General features: G+C 39.4%; 1 protein-coding gene across 2 annotated transcripts in view; it reads left to right on the top strand.

Annotated features, from left to right (window-relative positions):
• The window catches only part of FBN1 (fibrillin 1), a 245,476-nt gene that overhangs the window by 163,937 nt on the left and 63,049 nt on the right, over positions 1 to 18,490 (top strand). For both annotated transcript variants that reach the window (XM_025389802.1, XM_025389803.1), the window contains exons 32-41: positions 940 to 1,065; positions 7,807 to 7,929; positions 8,080 to 8,202; positions 9,803 to 9,928; positions 11,779 to 11,901; positions 13,650 to 13,772; positions 14,082 to 14,246; positions 16,333 to 16,401; positions 16,498 to 16,623; positions 18,209 to 18,331. In XM_025389802.1, the coding sequence (XP_025245587.1) occupies positions 940 to 1,065; positions 7,807 to 7,929; positions 8,080 to 8,202; positions 9,803 to 9,928; positions 11,779 to 11,901; positions 13,650 to 13,772; positions 14,082 to 14,246; positions 16,333 to 16,401; positions 16,498 to 16,623; positions 18,209 to 18,331 (1,227 nt within the window). The remainder of the gene's footprint in view (positions 1 to 939; positions 1,066 to 7,806; positions 7,930 to 8,079; positions 8,203 to 9,802; positions 9,929 to 11,778; positions 11,902 to 13,649; positions 13,773 to 14,081; positions 14,247 to 16,332; positions 16,402 to 16,497; positions 16,624 to 18,208; positions 18,332 to 18,490) is intronic.

Raw genomic sequence — 18,490 nt, 5'->3', positions numbered from 1 at the left:
GAATGCTTGAGGAAGACTCTTGGCAGGTCTCTGGCATTGCTTTCTTCTGTGTAGCTCTCTCTCCTGTCCTTTACTCTGCCCTATGAACCCTAACTACCTCAGCCTTCCAGATACCCAGATTCATCTCCTCAACTCAGGGACACTGCCTGGTTCCATCTGGTACCCCCGCCTTATGCCATGGAGTTAAAACTCCCCTCTTCAGTAATCTGGGGCAATTGTAGAATTCACCTCGTTTGTTTTCTTTCTCTCAGGGATCACTGTCCTTTGTGGCCTAATGTCCAATGTCTAGAAAACCATTTTTAAAAGTATCTGTCGTCCACTTTTTGGTTGTTTCATTTGAGAATGCAATTTTAATCCCTGTTATTCTATCTTGGCCAGAAGCAAGACTCTAGTATTGATTATATTTAAATTTTTATCACATTTATCTTCTGAAAGCCTTTGCTGAAAATTTTGGAAGTCCTAGAAATTAAAATGAATATCATAAAAAATAAATAATTTTTAATTTGGAAAAGAAGTGAAATCCGTAACTGCTTACACTAAGGCAACCAGTTCATCTATCCTTTCTTTCGAAATATGAAAACTAAATTATTAGCATCATGCAGACTGAATTAAACTTTTCATCCTGCAACAAAGTATGCTGTTCTAAAAAGTTTTCTAGACTGTCACATAAACGAGCTCTAAACTCAGCACAGAGTCCATCCGTTTGTTTGATTACCTGGCCGGCTGCTTATGGGCCAGATGAAAGCCAGTGTGAATGATGAGCTTACAATGTAAAGAATGAAGCGCAAATGTAAATTGGCCTCTAAAATTTAACAGTGTTTTTCTGAGTGAGAGCATTTTACCTTTTCTAATTTATTTGTCATAGTTATTTTATCTCGGGGGGAAAGTACGCAATGATATCAAATAGCTACGTGTATTAATAATATCTATGTTTTACAGATGTCAATGAGTGTGACCTGAATCCAAATATCTGCCTAAGTGGAACCTGTGAAAACACGAAAGGCTCATTTATCTGCCACTGTGATATGGGCTATTCTGGCAAAAAAGGAAAAACTGGCTGTACAGGTGTGTTTGTTCAAGTAGAACAATAAAATATTAAGTAGTTAAGAGATTGGTGTCGTAATTATAGATTGATACATGTTTTAAAACTCATACATTTTAACTACATTAAAAAGCATTTTGCATAACATTTTTCATTAATTTAGCTACCACTTCTTTGACACTTGTCATCATTTATATTGGATCCAAGTTGAAGGTTTTTTCTTGACCTGTTGGGGGAAGAAAGGTGTATTGAATAAATTAACACTGTAAATAACACATTTTTTATGAAGTTAAAAATCACATTTTCGTATCAAATTACCGAACATGCTAATTACCAAATATTCATGGTCCTTTACCGAAGCAAGCCTTTTCCAATAACCTCCTTTGCCAACACTTCATTTACATTACGGTTTATAACTGGAATTGCTCTTTAAAGGAACACATCCTACAATTCATATATTTCATCAATTCTCACTAGGAGCACTTTTGATGTATTAAGTTGTGTTAGTCCCAGTGAATCTTCGTTCGTGGGGCTTAGCAAATCTTACGAAGTGATAATGGAACCATTTGCAGTGTTGTTTGTCTATTACCAATAGCACATGAGAAAATGTTTTCACAATATTTGTAGGAGACTATCCTATTAAATGCCAAATGGAAGAAGTTACTCTGTGGTAATGACATTGTGTTCAGTTTATAAGTGTTTAGTTGGTATTTTCAAATATGAGGCAATGACATTAAGTCCATGGAATGATATGATAAAGTTTTACTCTAGTTACTTATATTAATTTAACAGATTATGGCATATAACATAATTTAAAACATAGTGGAAACCATGGTGAGCTTGAATTAGGTAACTGAATAATTTCTTTGTAAATAACAGTCTTTAATTCCAAAAACCAGTTTGGCAAGCTCTTATGACTTAAAACAAACATTAAAATATTTGCAGATTGGCCGTGTGGCAAATGTGCAGCTCCTCCTCTTAATTATGTCAACATATTTCAAGAAAACACCAAAATATATTTATTATTGTTTCAAACTGGCCAATAATGCTATTTCACATTTATTGATATGTAGGATAAGGGCAATAATATTATTGTTGGTTCAGAAATAACAGATGCTAGCCAAATTATGAGAAGAAGCATGAAGCTGGAATGTTTTCATTTTCACTATGCTACTCCTTACATGAAGCCTGGCTAGGGGTCCATTCTGATAAATGGCACAGTGTTTAAACTCTCAACTCCCCATGTGGCTTCTCGGTACAAATGGTGCTTAGCTTTGTGTGTCTATGGTTCAAGCTTTATTTTTAGCTTCCATTATAAATATAGGACTTGGTCAGGGATGATGGTCTGGCAGTAGTGAAAAGAAACGTAAGATAGTTCTGTATTATGTTTTAACTAATAAGAGGATAATACCATTGTTTGGCTAAGCTGAGCACATTGAAATTCGACCCAGAGGCAGTGATGCTTAAGAAAGGAGAAGTTGTATGTGTGCCACATTTTCTTAATCCAGTCTGTCACTGATGGACATTTGGGTTGGTTCCAAGTCTTTGCTGTTGTGAATAGTGCTTCAATAAACATATGTGTGCATGTGTCTTTATAGCAGCATGATTTATAATCCTTTGGGTATATACCCAGTAATGGGATGGCTGGGTCAAATGGTAGCACGCCAACATGGCACATGTATACATATGTAACAAACCTGCACATTGTGCACATGTACCCTAGAACTTAAAGTGTAATAATAAAAATAAATAAATAATAAAATAAAATAAAATAAAAAAGAAAGGAGAAGTTAATCTCATGGAACAGCCTTCATTCCCTGTAAGAAAGAGGTCTCTAGAATTCAGTGCTCCAAATTCTAACTAACTGGGTCATGTGTAGTGGCTGATTATTTTAGGCTTTACCCTGAAGAAAGCTTAAATTTTCATGTTATTTAATGTAGTTTTAGGTACATTAGATATAACGTATACAATGCTGTTGGCGCAGTGCTGGTCAATAAATAAAAGCCATTGTCAAATTAAATGAAACGTAGACACAGTGTCTAGAGGCCATTTTAATGAAAGCCATTGCTTCTAGTCTTTATCTATTGTCCATTATTTTGTTTCATTTGAGAATGTAACAGTCTAGCAAAAATTTTATGCTACTGTTTACCGATTCATGCTTGAAATCAGTTTAAAGAAGGAAAATCTTCCTCTTTATATAGAGAGGCTTGTGTTTCGTAGTTGAATTTGCACAGATACTAAGACCATGATGACAGAGCTGTGCACTACAGTCGCATGAAGTGACACCAGCTTTACATTAAGAACAGCAGCCTGGCCAGGCGCGGTGGCTCAAGCCTGTAATCCCAGCACTTTGGGAGGCCGAGACGGGCGGATCACGAGGTCAGGAGATTGAGACCATCCTGGCTAACACGGTGAAACCCCGTCTCTACTAAAACATACAAAAAACTAGCCAGGCGAGGTGGCAGGCGCCTGTAGTCCCAGCTACTCGGGAGGCTGAGGTAGGAGAATGGCGTGAACCTGGGAGGCGGAGCTTGCAGTGAGCTGAGATCCGGCCACTGCACTCCAGCCTGGGCGACAGAGCGAGACTCCGTCTCAAAAAAAAAAAAAAAAAAAAGAACAGCAGCCTTTGAGTCAAGCACATGAACATAGATTTGAAGTCAAAGAAACACTTGAGCTCTTCCTCCAGTTTTAAAAATTACAGACTAAAATGATTTGCCAGTTTGATAAAATCCAGCTAGCACGTGGGAAGACTTGAGTTGTATGCCTCTTTGATACCAGAGTAACGTGACATGTGATAGTCTCATCTGAAGGAAAGTAGTACCCTGAATTGTGTTCTTAGTAAATCTCATTCATGCTCTTGAACAAATCACCAGGGTGCTCTGCAGTTACTCAGATGTTCTCCTTGGGTGAGTAACAGCCCTGACCTGTGGAAGGACATCACATTTGATTGGAAATGGCTTAACCAAACAGTAAGTTTGGTATACTTGAAAACATGTTTTTAAAAATCTGGAGCAAAATGTTTTTTGAATCCCATGTCACTAAGGCTCTTTTAGCTGCTTTTAGTTTAAAATTCGTGTCATTCACAACTTAGAACACCATCAGGTTACCTTGGTGATGGCTTTGTTTATAATGTTCCAGGCAACTAATGTAAGTAGAGATATGTGTCTTGCCTAATTGGATAAACAAGCAGACAAAAGGAATATGTCTACTTATTTATCTATGTATTTGTTTAGATTATTGTTTAATGAAAAGAATTATGAAAATATGTATGCTATTTCATAAGGCAGTTTTGTTTCTGGGCTCCATTACAGTTTTGTCTGAATATTTCGGCTCCCTGTCATTACTGAGTGTTTCCATTTTAACAAATAAACATGTTTTTTCCCCCAATCACTTTAGCAATGTTCAGAATCCACCCACTGACTTACATTCCCAGCCCACACAGATGCTAAGGGTTTCTTTTTACTCCTTAAGCTTTGTTCAGACCGTGGGTATTGCCAAGGGGGAAAGTTCCATTTAATGGAGAGAGAACACATTTGCTTGAAACGTAGAACACAGCTTTTCTATCCTTGGCTTAAGTGGGCTGGATTACAATTTTTCTGTGACCCAATGTAAGGCGTCTGCTGCCTGTTCTACATAATTAAGGCCCTGCTAGGTGTCATCTTTGATGGGTGGTCCTGGCTTTCACAGGCTAATTTTAAGACCCTGCCTCCCATCATGTGCTTACTTAGTTCATGAATAAAGCAAGCATACCATTAAGTGGAATTAAATCAGACTTGTTTTCAGTTAAAATAGCAGGATTTCTGGGTAATTCTCTATTGGAAACTAGCTGGTTCCTTTCACAAAAGAAATGTCTCTGGTGGGTCTTGGTCCATAGGAGAGAATCATATATTTCAGCCACCAACAGTCAGTGAGAATTTGTGTTCATTTCCTTCCAGTTTCTTATCACTGCTAATTTTCCTTCGCTGGTTGTCAGCCTTTGAAAATTCCATGGGTGTTCAGTTAATAGTGTTGGCTCAAATTTGGATCCAAATTAAGAAATCCAAGTAGCCTTCACGTTTGGCCTCTCCATTCATGGTAACGCCCTCTTCCCCAATGCCTAATCAAGGAGTTTCTGCAGTGCACAGCTCTGCCAGGTTAGAATCCAGGAGACGGATGCCCAGATGGCGGGGAAGGCAGGTGTTTGTGTGGGTGATACAGCCTCTCCCTGTGTGACTGTAAGAGGAGGCCACAGCAGCCCCGAGCACAAGCCCGTACTTGGATATCAGACTTGCATGGGACATACGCAGAGCCTGTGAGCAGGATCTGCTCACACCGCACCCTTACCCTTCAAGACAGCCATGCAAGAGGACCTTTGAGTCTTTGTGACAAAGGTTTGGTGAGGTTGAGAAGGTTGTGGTGTCACCTTTAAATTTGAATTTCTTTGCTTTTCTTGGCTTATGCTATTCTTAATCTTAAAAAGGAATTTTCTGTTTGCAGTGAACTTGTGCAGGAAAGAGAACATTTTTACAGAAAGAGAGATTTTTGGCAAACATATACTGTGTTTCCTTCACATTATTGAAGAGTGTTTCAATACAGCATTTTTGTTTGCTTGTTTTCCTTATGGCTCACTTTCCCCTTCTGTTTGCTTTTATGATGAATTACAGTCCAAGTCTGCCATAGAAACAATTAATGAATAATGGTTGGTGCATACATGCACACACACCCACATGCAAAAACCTTTTATTTGGAGATGCTTTTATACTTTATGACCGCTTGAAGTCTCTCCAATTGTTACATACTGGGAATGTAAAGCATTGAGATAATAACTTATACAAATATTCACAAAATGGAGAATTGAATATTGGCCTCTGAGTTACTCTCTCCTATTACCCGAAAGCCCATGATACACAGCCTCTTGTAAATATAGTTTCTTTTCACCTTGAAAACATTGCCATAAAACTGAAAACACTTTCTTAAATTATAAATTTCTGTTAGCATATTATTGATGATTTTTAAAAGAGACTGTCCTTTAAAAAGAAATGATCATTTTCTTAATTGCAAGATTAAACATGGAAGGTAAAAAGCCATATGAAAATGATAATACTCATAAAATAAGAGTACCTTTGGTCATTAGAAAATTGGAAAGAAAAAGATTACAGAATTACTAGATTAATAGGTTGTGGTCATCTCTGAAAATTATGCTTAGTAGAAGATATTAGTGAGTATTTCTATAAGTCACTTAATATTCACCAATATTTTGGGAACTCCATAAAGCAAGGCTTAGAATAAAATCCTGATATGACTAAAGAAATAAGCTCTGCCAGGCGCAATGGCTCACACTTGTAATCCCTGCACTTTGGGAGGCCAAGGTGGGCGGATCACCTGAGGTTAGGAGTTCAAGACCAGCCTGACCAACATGGTGAAAACCCATCTCTACTAAAAATAAAAAAATAAAAAAAATAGCCGGCGTGGTGGCAGGCACCTGTAATTCCAGCTACTAGGGAGGCTGAGCCAGGAGAATTGCTTAAATCCAAGAGCTGGAGGTTGCAGTGAACCAAGATCATACTATTGCACTGCAGCCTGGGCGACAAGAGCAAAACTCCATAAAAGGAAATGAAAGGAAAGGAGAGGGGAGGGGAGAGGAGGGGAGGGGAAGGGAGGGGAGGGGGCATGTTTGCAAACACTTTCAAATCGTTTAATTGGGCTTCATAAGTAAACAAAACGGCAAACATGAATTACTTACCCAGTTTCTTTTTCACGCCACTATTCAAGTGTTCACTGGAAATTCTTGCAGTGTTTTGTATGGCAAAGTTGTTCTTCTTGACCTAAGATTGGTGTTAGATATTGATTTCCATATAGAGTACCATATTTATGAGTTTTTGTTCTTAGTTAATGACAAAGTTGATTATGAGGGTAACCCTTTATAGAATAGGCTCATCTCAGGAAATTTTCACTTAATACTTTATATTCTTTTCTGTAACATATTTATATTAGAGAGTCTTATCTTGGCTAAAGTTGACAATGAAATTTTGGAGAATAGAGCATTTTGGAAAATTTGGAGTCTTTTAGTAATGTGACCCTAATCTGGTACTCCTTATATTCTGACAAAATCCCCATTGGATTAACTTGAGTTTTACATGAAATATACAAGAAACTAGGCTCTCCGATGTGCTAGGACTCTAAAGCTAGGGAAAAGATGGCTTATATACTGCCTTAAGGAACATTTCCTGCAAATGCTTAAATTAGCAATACCTAAAGTAAAGCTTTTATAGAAATAAAGCATAATTAAATAACTTTTAAATTTAAGAATAAAATATATTTTATATATAGAATATAATGCAAAAATTTTCTAACATGGCAACAGGTTTGTATTTTTTGTCTATACAAGATATGAAAATAATGTGCATCATTACTCCATAGTTCACTTACTAAAAATATTAGCAATAGAAAATATATGACAAGGAGTATTAAAACCATAGAAAATTAAGCAACTCATTTTTTATGGTCTTCAGCTGTAAAAGGTCACTTTGCAGTGACTGGAAACTCACATTAAAATATGGAAAATAATTAGAGTTAATAGTAGCTAGTACAATCATATTGTTATATCTTTATAATTTGAAATTTAAAGCTGTTTAATATATGTAGAGTTTATATATGGATGCAAAACCAATCTATACTATATCATGGGAAGTTTGAAGGCAAGCCAACTTTTGAATATTACTTATTTTAAAAACCAAAAGACATTTGTGCTGAGCCTTTTTCTAAATCGCTGCTCATTTTTCCAGACATCAATGAATGTGAAATTGGAGCACACAACTGTGGCAGACATGCTGTGTGTACCAACACAGCAGGAAGCTTCAAATGTAGCTGCAGTCCTGGGTGGATTGGAGATGGCATTAAGTGCACTGGTGAGTAGGAAAGTAACAGAGATTGCTTATCAAGGACTGCATAGATTACACCTATGAAAATATTAATTCTGTAAAGTTATTTTAATTTGTGTATCATTGGTTTTAAATGCCACACTTTCTGTTAATAACGATATAACCTTTTTCCATAAGATCTGGACGAATGTTCCAATGGAACCCATATGTGCAGCCAGCATGCAGACTGCAAGAATACCATGGGATCTTACCGCTGTCTGTGCAAGGAAGGATACACAGGCGATGGCTTCACTTGTACAGGTGTGTTCACGCTAGAAACAAATGTGTCGACACTAGTCAGAGAAACAAGGCATTCCACATTTCACAGGCTAGCAATTCTTTTTTGAAGACTAGGCCACTTAATAGAAAAGATTCATCATTTGACACTAGAGCTCTGTGGGAAAAAAAAAAAAAAATTGGAACCAAGTCAATTAGGGAGACCTCAAAAGCTTCTCGATAGATACATAGATGGATGGATGGATGGATAGATAGATAGATAGATAGATAGATGGATAGATAGATAGATAGATAGATGTTTAGGTGCCATTATCACATCATTTACAGTGATCTGTGCTCTAACACAACATGATACCAAAAAAGTCATAGCATTCTCCACCTCAAGTCAGCTAGGCCTTATAATATTTACAATTGGCATATATATCATTATATAGCTGTATATAATGATGTCCTTAATTTAAACAAATCATACTTCTTTTTATATGCCTGGCCTTTATGTTTTTTGCCTATTTCTCATCAACGACTTCCTTTCTGTAACAACACAGAAAGGAAGGAAGGAAGCTATATAAGGAGAAGGGATTAGATGTTCTAGATTAGAAGAACAGTATATATTTTTCTCCAACAGGCCATCATCATCATCATCATCATCAACATTCCATATTGGTATAAGTAAAAATTTCAAACCTGCTATGGAATTCATTCACTTCTGGTTTTGCAATAATATATGAATGAAATTTTCTTTTTGGCTCTAATTAATAGTCATAGAATTAACATAAACTGCTATACGCATTTAAACATACATGATTAGACTTGTCATTACATAAATTACACGTATACTTAACATGTATTTACAGATAGCACTTTTTATATCAGAGCTCTGGAGTTAAATAAAATAGTAAGATCCATTGGCCATTAGGTCGTGTAGCTGTTCCTATAATTTAAAGCATTAATTTATCCTGAGCACTTTGTTCATAAAAAGTCATGTAAGCACAATAGAGGCTAAGGCCCATTAAGTGATTTACCTGGAATTTTTTTTTTTTAATTCACTGAAAGTTTTATCTCAGAGGAAATCATTTTTGCCTAACTTATTGATGTTTTGTCATCAAAAACCTCCCATCATTTTGAGAACCTATTCAAATTCCATGTATTAGACATGTGTGGTTTATGTGTTTGATATTTAAATGCCTGTGATTATCAAGAAAACTAGGTAGAGATTAAGCAGATGAAATTTTTCTTCTCCCCTATGGTTGCCATTCTTTTGCACTTTTGGTGCCCATCTAAGCTAAGCCTGAAACTTGAGAAATAGACACAAACATGATGTGTCATTTCCCGTCATGGGTGTGCCCTCCATGCGGATGACCCTTCTTGAACAGGCCTTGGTTTGCATGATTCCTTCGGCTTATTCATTTTACCTCATTCAGGGTAAATCATTATTCAGGATTCTGAATCAGCCCCATGTAAATTGCATATTCAAGATTAGCCTTCCAAAGAGAAAAATAAATGACTTTAAATGTGTCACATTGAAGTTATGCCAAAACATTGCCACACTGGAAAGTTGTTAGACCTGAGGAATTCGAAAGCCCCTAACCGAGGAAGAGTAACGTGTGTTTCTTTCCGGCTGTAGACCTTGATGAGTGCTCTGAGAATCTGAATCTCTGTGGCAACGGCCAGTGCCTCAATGCCCCAGGAGGATACCGCTGTGAATGCGACATGGGCTTCGTGCCCAGTGCTGACGGGAAAGCCTGTGAAGGTAACTGATGGGGAAGCCACTGGGAGCCTTGTCGGGCTTGATGAGATTAGGTTATTTAAACATTCCTGATGCTTTTTTTTTTTTTTTTTAACTGAGGTGTGTTTTAGCTTCATGTCTAAGCTGGTCAGTTCAGTTTGTAGAGGGGTTAGGTTTCCAGCTGACCATTTCTCTTGGTGCATAGAAAACCTCAGCTGACTGGCCACAAGCTGTACATCCAGCCTTGGCCGTATGGTCTGCAAGGGTATACCCATTGGTCAGTGAGGGTAACCAGGTGTGGTTAACTCAGTGCAACCCATTTATCCCTACCGAGGGAGATGCAACCCATTTATCCCTACCGAGGGAGATGCAACCCATTTATCCCTACTGAGGGGGACACAACCCATTTATCCCTACTGAGGGGGAAAAGAGCTCAAAGTGCAAGTTCCCTGATAATGTCCTGTTTATGGGATTATCACTAAATATGGAAACACAGGTTTTAATCTCCACTGAATTTGGTTTCTAGAAATAAAAGCAGAGCAAATAGTCTTGTCCATACATAGAATGGTATGTCTCACATTTGCTCTAAATATCTAACATATATGAACATGGGACAGGTTTGCAAATCTGTTCAATAGGGGACGCTTGGGATACTGCCATATGGCCTGGTATCTCTCAGCTTTAGGCTCTGTCATTCTGATAAGTGTTAGTCAGACAGGAAGAGTCCTGGGAACCTGTTAGCTAAGGCTGGATCCCATTAGGAAACACAAGATTCTTCCGTTTACCCACATTTGTCAAATTGAAGCACATTCTCCTTCATTGAGAAGAAGATTTCAGTAGAAATAAACAAATGATAACGATTGTCAGTAGGAGTTTAAACAAGACCTGATGAATGTATTAGTTAATAGTTGTTCCTTGTTAACAAGCCGTGAACTCAAAATCAGTCATTAGCTATGACGTGCATACTCATTCCCTCACGTATTTTTATGTAAATACTTTTCTTTGTTATGGAACCATTGGGTGTTCTTTATACAGTTTATATTAAATATGCAGAGTTTGATATAAAACTCCTTGGAGTCAAGAAACCAGATTATGCTCTTGATCATGTGCCTAATGCCTTGTTTACTTTTGTTACTCCAAAGATCCAAGGAAAACAGGTACTGTGCCACCTCTGGTAACATGAATAGTCACAGTGAAAGTTGTGCTTCTCTTATTGCTATAAGGGAAGGTTTTGTTTGTTTGTTTGTTCTTAATATAAATCATGGCTGGCGGAGTGGTCATGGCTATTTAAAGCTAGTCTCAAGCCTGAAAATGTGACTATGTGTCAACTGCACACGAAGAATGTTAACAGGAGGCAGAGACAGAGGCCTGGAAGAAGCGTGCGCGGTTTTTCAATCTTCATCAACAAAGGCAAACACAAGCCATAGGACTAGGGACACTGGAGATTATGCAACTAATTGTGACAGTTCCCCAAAAGACATTGTGGCTTGTGAAATTTTAATTCATAACAAAAACAGTGACTAGATAGATAGATTAAAAAAAAACACACGCAAATCTAGTGTAAGGTGGCTTGCTTGGCTCTTACTTTACAGAACTGATGTGGACCTACGGGGAAAACTACAAATGAGATACGTATCTGTAAAATACTCAGCCTGCTGCTTGGCATGTAATAGGGACTGAGGAAAAGTAACCTCTCACCTACGAGACTTCCCTGTGTATGACAAATCATCTAAAAGTCTATAGGAGAAGTGCCCAGATTTGTGTTAGGTAGTCTGCATTTTCTTAATATTTACATTAGTTGCCTAATGATATTTGGCAGGTGTTTTTAGAAAAATATAAATTAACTGCTTTGCTTTTTTTCTCCCTCCCCCAAGATATTGATGAGTGCTCCCTTCCAAACATCTGTGTCTTTGGAACTTGCCACAACCTCCCAGGCCTGTTCCGCTGTGAGTGTGAGATAGGCTACGAACTGGACAGAAGCGGCGGGAACTGCACAGGTAAGACCTCTGCTCGCATCAAAATCGGCTCCCTGGTGTCCCGGGGGACCCAGCTAGTGGAGCCTCCCTGGGGCTACACAAGGGCCATCACAGAGGACAAGAAAATCTAGGGGGAAGTAGTAAGAATCACAGATATATTTTCTCACACCTGATTGAGAGGTGATTGGAGGTGGAACTGGAACTGATTGGAGGTGAGGATCCGGAGGGAAGAGTCGAAGACAATTGAAGGAGCAGAGTTTGTAGCCTTGAAATTGAGTTTGTGGCTACAAAGGAATGTTCTAGGGGTGCTCCAGCTGTGTAGCTTCCCAGCCATTTCCTTTTCTACTTGGGTACATTGTCGGAGAGTTTCCTTTTGGAGGCCATGCCCTAGGATCATGGGTTTTCTCGTTGTACTTTGTCGTTGCAGTACCCACCCCACTCCTTCCTACCCCTGCCCTGCGCGTGCTTACCAGAGTACCTGGTACACAGAGCTCAGCCACCTATCTCTAGTGTATACATCATTTTCTTGTTGAGCCAGGGACTCTCAGGGAACATTATAAAAAGCTTTGAAAAACTGGAGGCACCAGCTGACTGCCACTCGATTCTCTTTGGCATTAAGAATTTGAAAGCCATTTGCATTTCCCCTTCCTGATTCACCCCTCTGTTCGAGGATACTGAAGAAACAACTTATGTTCTGTATGAGTTCAAATTTCAGGAAAAAATCTGGTCTTTTCAACCACCTAAACAAACCATGACTCAGGGGCTCTCCAGATCATGACCACCACCACCACCCTGCAAATGCTCTGGATGGAGTATTCCTTTCCAGCCACACATTCTTCCCTTGGTTTTCCTTAAAACTATGATGAGACCAGGCTGGGTCTCTTGCATGCCTCAGGAAGTCCCCTCTCCGTGGCCTGTCCCCTCTCCTGTGTGCCCCAGATCACTATCAACATCGTTCTGTCTAATCTCATTTATGTTACTCTGGCCCTGTCCATCCAAATTCACATGCAATTTGAACAAAAAAATCTTCTGCAGCACAACCCACAGGAGGGTTGCCAGATCCAAGGGGAGGACCAAGGTGAAGGTGTCGTCCTTCTTCTCCAGTCCCTCCTTACAGAAGCCGTTCGTCTATTCTTGAGTATTTCACGAGTGTTCAAAACAGACAAAAGGAATCGTACAGAGTGGAATTTGCCAAAACCCATGTCCTAAATATCTTGAATTCTGTACATATTTTTGGAATAGAAACTGAAAGGGAAATACTCAACTCAGCGTGGATGATGGGAGAGAGACTCCTTGCCGACCTCAGGGAACACGCTAAGCCTCACGTGTGTGTCAGGGGAAGCAGCGAGAGTTGCCCTTCTGAGGGGTTCCTGGGACATCTTGCTCTAATTTGATGAAATAACAAGCCACATATACTCAATATATTTTCTTAAAAACGGCGTCTGAATTTTTGTTCGACCCAGATCACAGCAGTGTTTTGCCTTCAGTTACCTTGACTGGAATATTTTTCCTAGTTCCAAAGTTATATTTTATCCTGATGACAAATTTGAATGGTAAATGTGTTCCGGGGGAGGACAACCAAAGACTATACCGTATTTCCTTCCTGAGGGGTTCTATTTCTGAAGTGGAAGACTGCATTTCTAGATGCAGTTATAACTAGTAGCTTTAAAATTCTTGTTTGGAGCTGTAGATTGGGCCCTGTTCTTTTATGGCGATATCTGCCTACACTGGCTCAGGTGCTAACTCCACTGCTCGCTGTTCGGTTTTAGATGTTAATGAATGCCTGGATCCAACCACGTGCATCAGTGGAAACTGTGTCAACACTCCAGGCAGCTATACCTGTGACTGCCCACCTGATTTCGAACTGAACCCAACTCGAGTTGGCTGTGTTGGTAAGACCTTAAAAACTTTTCAGAGAAGCAAGCATACTGTGTATTATTTTGAAAACAGCACCAAACATTCCATTCTCAAAGTTTGCAAAATGAATGATACAGAAATGTAAACGTTTCCTATCTCTGCTTTGTGTTCAGATATCTTTTCCATAGGGAAGATTCTCGGTAGTGTATAATGTTCATGGGCACTTTTTAATTTCTCAGTAAAAGTAAATTATGGTGTTTGGACAGTTCCTGAAATGGGTTTGAATTTTCAACCCCAGTAGAAAGATTCTGCCTGATGCTTTTGTGTTTGTGTACGGTAAATAGACACCCGCTCTGGAAATTGCTATTTGGATATTCGACCTCGAGGAGACAATGGAGATACAGCCTGCAGCAATGAAATTGGAGTTGGTGTTTCCAAAGCTTCCTGCTGCTGTTCTCTGGGGAAAGCCTGGGGTACTCCTTGTGAGATGTGCCCTGCTGTGAACACATGTAAGTGGACGGCCTCCTATTTATTATTATTTCAACCCCAGCCAGTTCTCCTTTCTAGATCAGAAGGTAAACCTTTTCTACTCTTAGATCAGAGAAGAAAGATAAGTCCTCTCAGCCCTGTAGAGGGGACCTTGTTCCCAGTTAGAGAGTCAGAAAATATTCCTGGTTGGCTCCCACCAAAAGATCAGGTAGGGCAGGTAACATCTCACTTCTGTGTAAGTGAAAAGCAGATAGCATTACTTTAAAGATTTTCCAGATTTGGTTACTTACACCATGTTGCTTACCTTCCAGGGACACATTGATTAACTCTCCTCCTCTCATCTGTTGACTAGTTTTGAAAGCTCTAGGCCAGACTCAGTGTCCCTGGGTTTGAAGAGAAGCAGTTAGAAGCAACTACAAAATGGAAAATTATTCCTTTCTTATGGTGTGGCTTGAAGGAAAGCTTTAGCATGTGACTGTAAGGACATACAAACTATGTCTCCTAAAAATATAAAAGGGTTTTCATTTTTCCAAGTGGGTCCTGTATTATGATTCAGAATTAGATGTAGCTTCTTTGGCAAAAGTCAGTGGCTACTGCTTATAGCATATATTGGGATAGGTATGGATTCTTTTTTTGCTGAAGGGTCATGTATTCAGTTCTTCTAAAAATATTTGTTGAGTACCTAGAGTGTGTACTCTGGATGTGCAAAGATGAATTAGACTGGATTCTGCCCTTCAGGAGAATACAGCACAGTCGGCAAATTATGACCTAAACATAAGCGCTATAATTCAAAATAGGCCTCAGAAAGAGAAGAAAGAGGAGACACAGTGCTGTGTTGGTACAAAGAGCACACCTGGTGTGAATTAGGACTCCACTACTTGTCACCCGTGTAACCTCGGGCAAGTTCCTTAGCATTCATAAAATACCTCATAGGATTAAATGAAATCACTCATGCAGAGCACCCAGCACAGGGGTGAGTGCTCAGCTGGCTCCTCCTTCTCCTTCTCTCTTCTCTTCAGAAACAGAGGTCAGTTCTGCTTGGGAGAGGGTGGGGCTTTGTGCATTTCTTCATTGAGCCTTCAAGAAGATTGTGACATGAAGGAAGAAACTCAAAAAGTGTGAATGATTGCAGAAAGAGGAGAACAAGTAGAAGAGGAGAACTGTTCATTTCATTGGTGTCGAAGGGGGCAAACTAAAATACTTAATTGGGGGAGTCAGCTTTGTAGATTAATAATGAGTAGCAAAACAATAGATATCCATGCCACACCAGATCTGGACCAGAGTTAGAACTGGAATATATACATATAGGCGTATGTACGTATAATTTCAGGAAGCCAGGACAGGGATTAGCAGATCGGGACCGACCATGACATTATGAAAGAACTGATCTTAGGTCCTCACTGGGATGATGCAGCAGGTTACAGACATTCTTATTCACATGGCCTGTACATATCACCGTGCTGGTGCACGGCACTGAAATAAATGGTTCTGGGTAAAAATACTTGGATGAGAGAATGAATGGGGGAAACCCAAGGACACTGTAGAAAGTTGTTTTTGGAAACCAGGAGAATCAATATTGCTACCCATAGAAACGGAGGCACAAGAAAGGTCTCTAGTCATTAAGGAGAGAATTGGGATGGGAATCAACAGAGAACAGCTTTTCCTAAGGCTCTATTTGGAAAGGGTTTTGGAAACAAGCCAATTAAGGTTATTAAGGGAAGCTGTAATTCCCAGAAAGTAAGGCTGAACAGAACATAAAAATGAAGATGAAGTTTTTCAGAAAATAAAAAGGGAAAGAAAATCTGTAAAAAGAAACAAGGGATGAATGAAGGTACGGGATAAATGGTCCACACGCATGTAAGACCAGGGAGTGGTTAGAGATCAAGGACTGAGGGCAGTGGCCTTGCCTTGGGGACACATAATAAAAACCACTGGAAAATGGGAAGTGTACACAAAGGTGTTACCTTACTTCAGACATGCAGAGTAACAACTAAAGATTCCTGAAAATGAACATTTTCAGTGGGATATGTCAGTATTCCTCTTGAGGATACCATTTCTAAAAACTTTAGATTCAAAACAACTCAATTTGAATTTTTGTTTCAATAGCCGAGTACAAAATTCTTTGTCCTGGAGGGGAAGGTTTCCGACCAAATCCTATCACCGTTATATTGGAAGGTAATTGTGTTTCCTTTGTCTTAAAGTGCACACAACTTGAATTTCCTTGGGCTTATTTACAATGCTAAAGGAATGCCTTTGTTCTGATTTTGATAGATATTGATGAGTGCCAGGAGCTACCAGGGCTGTGCCAAGGAGGAAAATGTATCAACACCTTTGGGAGTTTCCAGTGCCGCTGTCCAACCGGCTACTACCTGAATGAAGATACACGAGTGTGTGATGGTAAATGGTCCTTGTAGGATGATAAGGTCTTGCAGATATTGAGAACTGACCTGCAAAACCAGAATATGGTTACCAGGAAAACAGAATTTAGCAGTGTAACACAGTGGTCTAAACACGAGCATAGCCAGGTAAATATGTCACACATGTGGCAATTTGGACTCATGTTACTCAGATGATGTCATTTCTGGTAAGTCCTAAATCTCCCTCTTTTCCTGAGAAAAACAGTATCTTATTCTGCTGGACCATAGTCTCATGTATGCTTACAAAAGAGTTTTCCGTGCTCTTCAGAAAAGCCATTTTTTACGAGAGTGGCACAGGTCCCATTTCAGTGCTACTTCTCTATTTGGGGGAGTTCTGGGCCCTCTTCTTTTAATCCTTCACCACTTGTCATTGGTGCTCATGTATTCAAATAAACTTCTCCTAGAAGGCGGCCCTTTGGCTTTATGCTGTGAGTGGTGGCCCTTGTTCATTCTTTGTTACTGGAAAGGTGGAGAATATTATCCACTTCTAGGTTTCAGAGCACTTCGGCCATGAGCCATGGTTTTCATCTACATGGAGGAATCACACAACTGTTTAGGAAAAAGACCTCCTTGTGCTCTGCATAAGAAATATTCCCCTGGCTCTTTAAATGTCTTACTAGGTCACCCAGACAAATGGCAACCTCACTGAGTATTAGTTGAACGTCATAGGGTATATGGGACAGCTCTAAGACCCATGGAGTTAACAAAGATTAGAATCAACTCCTTCATTTGGAAGTGGGGAGAGGATGTGAAATATGCTCCATGCTGCCTTACCAATGCAGATTCATGAAGCCAGCTGTTAATGACTTCGGGGTACTATATACCCTATCATAGATTTTGTGAACGTAAGAAGTGTGCTTGTCTTCCTAAGGGATATTTGATATTTTAATTTCTCTATATTTCTATCTGCTTACCTTTGAGGATGTTATAGGTTCACTTATTAGGAGATTCATTATAATATTTGATATGTCTCATGTCAGAAGGCAAGAGTTCCTTTTCTTTTTTGTTTTTGTTTTGTTTTGTTGTTGTTCGTTTTGAGACAGAGTCTTGCTCTGTTGCCCAGGCTGGAGTGCAATGGCATGATCTTGGCTCACTGCAACCTCTGTATCTAGGGTTCAAGCAGTTCTCCTGCCTCAGCCTCCCGAGTAGAGTAGCTGGGACTACAGGTGTGCACCACCACGCCTGGCTAATTTTTGTATTTTTAGTAGAGATGGGGTTTCACCATGTTGGCCAGGCTGGTCTGGAACTCCTGACCTCAAGTGATCCACCTACCTTGGCCTCCCGAAATGCTGGGATTACAGGCGTGAGCCACCATGTCCAGCCAAGAGTTCCTTTTTTTTTTTTTGAGACGGAGTCTCCTTTTCTAAAACCTTCTTTCCTCAAAAGGCACACATTTGCACAGAGAGAGGACATGGATGAATGAAATACCTATTTTTGTTATCTTATTTGAAAATACCCTATAGATTTTCTCCTTTATTGTCAACATTCATATTGACATTAAGTATCAAGCCATTCCAAAATGTAAAGTTTTCATATTCACATACCACTTTCTCTTTGAATTATAGATGTGAATGAATGTGAGACTCCTGGAATCTGTGGTCCAGGGACATGTTACAACACCGTTGGCAACTACACCTGTATCTGTCCTCCAGACTACATGCAAGTGAATGGGGGAAATAATTGCATGGGTAAGTCCAGGCTTTTCTCAGTAATGCATGTTTAGTTCTCATCGACAAAGAGGAAGAGAGCTCACAAGTTCATCACCTTAGGGAGGTGTTACTCATCAGACTGAGTGCTGGCATCCCTTCACTGTCTTGTTAGGAGCCTCTTCCCCTGTAAATCATAAC

The sequence above is a fragment of the Theropithecus gelada genome, chromosome 7a (genome assembly GCF_003255815.1).
Source record: "Theropithecus gelada isolate Dixy chromosome 7a, Tgel_1.0, whole genome shotgun sequence".
Taxonomy (NCBI): Eukaryota; Metazoa; Chordata; class Mammalia; order Primates; family Cercopithecidae; genus Theropithecus; species Theropithecus gelada.
Note: the sequence above shows the minus strand (reverse complement) of the source record. Positions and strands in the feature narration are given on the sequence as shown.